Consider the following 5,000-nt stretch of genomic DNA (forward strand, 5'->3'; position numbering starts at 1 on the left):
AGAAGCCTCTTCTGTCGTTAACTTCCACGCATGACTCTCAGCTATGTAGTCGTTCATCGTTGCGCGATATTTCCTTTCAAGGCTAGGATCTTTACGGAACTTCCTCTTCAAATTCTGCAACCTCTTTTCAGCCTCCTTGCGGTTGTTTGGCAGTTCAACATCGTCGTTCCGCCACAACAGTCCCGTCTCGTAGTGACCGTCAGTCAGTCTCGTAGTGTTCTCGAGAATGTCTTCTGCGCGGATATCCTCTCTAGATAAATAGTGGTTTTGACGTCTAGGCACCGGCTCCTCAATTATAGGTTTACACAAAGGCTTCGCTCCAAATCCTTCTATCTTCCAAAAATTCTCAACTTGTTCGTGCAATTTTCTCTCGCAAAATGTGAAGTGGACATTGACTTCGCTGTGATTTGGTGAGCCCAGAATTGTTCCGGTGATCACCCAGCCCAATGGTGTTCGCTGAGCTTGCAACAGGCTACCAGGTCTATTTGACTTTCGCACTTCGAGGACTTCATGCGCTTCACCCACGTCCTTTCCAATCAGCACTGATACTTTCTTTATCTTTACGTCTGGCACATCAATGTCCAGTAGATGGGGGTGCGATCTTCTGTCAATATCTTCAGGTAGATATCTCTCTTTGAAATTGAATTTCTCCGAGACCAGGACCTCTTCAACATTAAGTGTTGCACCTTCTCCGCTAGCAGATTCCAATTTAAATTCAACCACTTCAAACTCTTCATCTTCTTCCTGCATCAACGTGCTAACAGATATAAACTCCATATGACCTTTCAGCCTTAATTCTTTAGCAACATCTCCACTAATCACGGTTCCACGGGAAGCGTTGTCTAACAGCCCGTAAGTGGTGACAGACCTTCCATCAGGTGATGTGATTTTCACTGGTATAACATGCAGAAGCACAGTTTTTGTTGAGCCTGGCTGTGTGACGGTAGCATATTGCGCTGTATGTCTGATTCCTGAAGCTCCTTGCTCACCAGGAACTTCGGCATGCGGGTCTGTCACTGCCGCATTCGGTTCTTCTGTACTAGCTTGATTGAGTCTGTCATTGTCTCTCCTTGTACTTGGGGGGTTATGGAGTAACTTCTGGTGCCGTTTGTCGCTCCCACAAGGGCAGAATTTCGGCGATTCACACCTTCCTCGAAGGTGTCGAACTCTCAAACAAACATGACACAACCGGTTAACTTTCACAATGCTTGTCCCATCTGCTCTGCAAATCCTTCTTCTGAAACTCGAGGCATTAAGATAGTTCGTGAGATCCGGGGCAACATAAACAACTCCTATTAGTGGGTGTGATGCTGTTTCGTCCTTCGCTGGGCAATTTTCGGCCAGTGCTCTTTCCTTTAACATCGGTGGCAAAGGATGAAGTCTGCCTTGTGGGCTCGGGGATGAATGACCTGTTGTCGACTTTCAATGACTTTGTTCTGTTTCCTTTGACCTCCGAACTTGTGACTAACGAAACACCAGCAAAACCAGGGTCGTTTTTGATGGCAGCTTGTCGCTTCACAAATTGAGCTAAGTCCTATAACTTTGGGTTCTGTCCCTTTTCTCTGTTAGAGTACGATACATCTGCCCATTTGTTGATGATGTAATCTGGCAGTCGTGCTACGATCATCTTCATATTTGAAGTGGTACTTGCCTCATGTTCATACTCTCCTTCCAGTATTCGTGAGGCACACTGCAGTTGTTCAGCGAAATTACGCAAACCCTTGAAATCTCTGTTTCCTAATTTTGGTCCTGTGGTAAGCATATTAATACACGTTGCAGCAACTGCGGCTGGTTGGCCATAGCGCTCCTCCAGGGTTGCTATAATGTCGTCATAGGAACACCCCACAGATCTTTCAACCACCTCATAAGCCTCTCCGGACACAAATTTGGGGAGAAATTCAATCCGTTGGGCATCCGACAATAGTCCATCTTCGAGGTTATCTCGAACTCTTCGCCTGAAAATCGGAAAATCCGCTGCATTTCCACTAAACTTGACAGGCTGCATAGCTTGCAACGTGGTCACCTTCAAAAGGATAGCCTGAGGATTTTTACACGGATTCATCTGTTCCTTTTCATGCAGGCAATTCTCATTTTCACCATTATCACCTCCATTTGCGATAAAGTTCTCCTTTCTTTGGATATGGGAAGGATCTCTGGAATGAGGACTGGTAGTTTCTTCACCATACTTCTTTAACTGAGGAGTGATTTCATTATGATTCAATCTATCTTCTGGAGTGTCCTGGTGGATGGCAGCGTGCTACCCAAGTTGCTGTTTGTTGACTCCTGGTGATGGGAGGCTCAATCTCAATCTCAATCAATTCAATCTTATCATCGGTCTCATTTTGCAAACTTAGGGCACACGAGACTGCATCACCTTCCTCTTCAACAAGAAGAGCGATTTCTTTAGCTTCCAACTGAGCTTTAAATACCATTTCCTTTGCTGTTTTCTGTTTTTGCATCTCAATGTCAATCTTTTTCTTTTCCATTTCAGCTTCATAATTTGCTAACTCAAGTGCCTGTTGGGCCTTAAGCCTTTTCAACTCTACACTTCTCTTCAGTTCCTTTAATCGGGAAGATTTTGAGGATCTCAAGATGCTTGAGCCAGTCGAAGTTATCGGTGATAATTTAGGTTGTTCTACACGAGATTTTGAACTCTTATTTGACATGCAATACGCGAGGGGAGACAATCTTTCTTCGGCTGCTTTGACATATCAAGAATAGTCCTCATAAACCTTAACATAGTTGGACTCAACCCGTCCAAATTCTTGAACAGACAACTCCTTACAGAAGTAATTCTGGTACTGATCATTGTAGCTTTCCCATGCACGCTCAAGGTTCTTCACACTTTCACGAATCCCCTCAGCTTCCCCCCATTCGGAGAGACATGTTTTCAACTGACTTGCATGTACTTACTCGTGACAAATAGCCGCTAAGCGAACGCCTTAATCTGTGAATTTCTTCCGCTTCTACCTCTTCACGATTGTTCGGATTTGGCTTCCTTGTTCTAACGGTACGAGTCGCTGGCAGTTCGGAAGACATTTCAACATTTTCCGCGTTGTCCTCCTCGCCTCCACACAACTCCATGACGCTTTTTTCGCCTTCTTTGCTCTCCATATCGAATGAGATGTAGTCACTCCTGCAATTCTCTCAATCCCGGCTCCGTGAATATCGAGATTCGACAACAGTTTCACGTACACAGGTTCTACTGGTTTCTCTGCCTTTTATTTCGATCTCACAAGTTGTTGTTGTAGTAGTAGATTCGCTGCAACAGATATGAGTGTATCTTATGAAAGCTGTCAGAAATAGGTTTCAAAAACAACGAGTGCGAAAATTCTACAAAACTTACATATGTTGACGAGTCCGGGTAGAAGTCAATCAAAAGCGACATAGTCCATATTTTTCGTTCGATGGAAAGAATATTCAAACAATTTCAAACTAAACATGTCCGACTCTTCCAGCACATGGCGTATGACCCAGAGGTATCATGGGAGATGACGTGTACTCGAGTTCCGGTTCAGAAAGCAGTTCCGGTGACAACAGTATCAAATTTAATCATGAATTGGAAAGCTTGGCAAATTCGTCGCACCCCTGCGCATGATTAGCACATTAATGCCATAAAAGTGTCACACCAGACCTCTCGCTGTTGTTCAAGTTAAAAAGCTTGAAGCAAGCATAGGATGCTCGCATCTTGGTCGAGTTGTCTTCTAAACCACAGAGCTGGATGACATTAAACTCTCTTACTCATAAGGTTTAACGTTGACAAGTGGTCTTGTGACATTTCCATAGCTGGTGGCTCGTGTCACTTTTGTCCCTAATCCTAAGCTTTCTTCCGACCTCATGCTCTCTTCAATAATATATCTGATCACGGACGATGAGATGTGGAGGCAAAAACAGACGATGCAAATGAGAATCTCAAGGCATCGCGGTGGCGAACATTTAAGTGCAAATCGCATAATTATCACTTACCCAGCGCGGTTCCGGGAAACGGGGAATATAGCGCCCACTTAGCATGCGGGAGGTACCGAGATGGACACACGGATTTTCCACAGGCAGCCTGTTGTATTGTTACCAAGTTTAATCATGTCTGCGAGTCTTTCCTTGGAATGAAGAGCAGTTCATCCGCTGTAAATTTCTAAACAAGGTCTCTATTGGTTCAACGATGGGAACTCCTGTTCACCTGGTGACTGTGAAATCACTGGGACATTCATGGCAAGTGACAGAAAAGGAGCCTCACGGAGGAATGAGCTCCACCTGCTGATTTTTTCACGAAACTTGGAATCCTCCATTTTTTAAAGCTGTTAATGTTGACCCAAAAAACGCCTGTAATCAACTCTACAGATGAATGAAAATCGCTTTCAAGGCAAAGACCTCACACATAGACTCGCTTTGACAAAGGTGACGAAGTGATCTTCCGATTGGCCCCTTAGTCATGGCCAACCTTGACTTGTTTGCCTACAGCTGGCCTATGCCAATCAAAAGTAAGCGTCCCTGGGTGGGCTTGAACCACCAACTTTTCGGTTAACAGCCGAACGCGCTAACCGATTGCGCCACAGAGACAGGTTTGAACGCTTGGCCGAGGACAAGATTGGACAAACTTCCACTCAATCTTAACCACAACTATGCGATGAGCCTTCTAAATTCCTGCGGCCATTTTTTCTTGTCCTTTTCAGACACGAAAGTAGCAGTGTCGAGAAAAAGAACAACCAGTCCAGAACGTGTTGTTAATGATCCTTTGATTTCCTTCTACTCATGCCTCACTTGCTTCGTTATTTGCAACAGCTGTCGACAAAAACAACCAGCCCACAACGTCTTTGAAGAAATTTTTAACGTTCCTTTGATTTTGTTGCACTAGTGGTAACCCTTGAGAGCATTTATTCCGTGCACTTACACTCCAGTATCTTAATGTTCCATTTCACGGTGACAACTCTATTCCGCAAGAATCTTTGAGAATCACACACTCCAAAGACAAAGAAACTTTAAAAGCAAGCCTGATTTTAAAT

At 44.3% G+C, this 5,000-nt stretch overlaps 2 protein-coding genes and 1 non-coding gene across 3 annotated transcripts in view; all 3 read right to left on the minus strand.

The window, feature by feature from the left end:
* LOC137980740 (uncharacterized) overlaps positions 1–1,362 on the minus strand; it is a 2,859-nt gene extending 1,497 nt beyond the window's left edge. Inside the window, exon 1 of the mRNA XM_068828166.1 lies at positions 1–1,362. This exon is cut by the window's left edge and continues 1,497 nt beyond it. Coding sequence (XP_068684267.1) covers positions 1–1,362 — 1,362 coding nt within the window.
* Positions 1,363–1,534: 172 nt separating this feature from the next.
* On the minus strand, positions 1,535–3,114 carry LOC137980741 (uncharacterized). Its single transcript, XM_068828167.1, has 3 exons — positions 2,914–3,114; positions 2,262–2,561; positions 1,535–2,194 (listed from the first exon to the last, which is right to left on the minus strand). The coding sequence occupies exons 1-3, from the start codon at positions 3,112–3,114 to the stop codon at positions 1,535–1,537; spliced, it is 1,161 nt and encodes a 386-aa protein (XP_068684268.1).
* Positions 3,115–4,483: 1,369 nt separating this feature from the next.
* On the minus strand, positions 4,484–4,557 carry Trnan-guu (transfer RNA asparagine (anticodon GUU)). The gene has a single exon. It is a non-coding gene; the product is annotated as a tRNA-Asn (tRNA).
* Between the last annotated feature and the right edge of the window lie 443 nt (positions 4,558–5,000).

The sequence above is a fragment of the Montipora foliosa genome, chromosome 12 (assembly GCF_036669935.1).
Source record: "Montipora foliosa isolate CH-2021 chromosome 12, ASM3666993v2, whole genome shotgun sequence".
NCBI classification, from domain to species: domain Eukaryota; kingdom Metazoa; phylum Cnidaria; class Anthozoa; order Scleractinia; family Acroporidae; genus Montipora; species Montipora foliosa.

What these genes read in the sequence shown, in the direction of transcription:
- LOC137980741 (XM_068828167.1), bottom strand. Translation starts at nt 3,114, where the DNA reads ATGGAGAGCAAAGAAGGCGAAAAAAGCGTCATGGAGTTGTGTGGAGGC. An exon ending in TTAGCGGCTATTTGTCACGA is followed by an intron (nt 2,562 to 2,913) that starts GTAAGTACATGC and finishes TCCCGATTAAAG; the next exon opens with GAACTGAAGAGAAGTGTAGA. An exon ending in GTCAACAAACAGCAACTTGG is followed by an intron (nt 2,195 to 2,261) that starts GTAGCACGCTGC and finishes ATCACTCCTCAG; the next exon opens with TTAAAGAAGTATGGTGAAGA.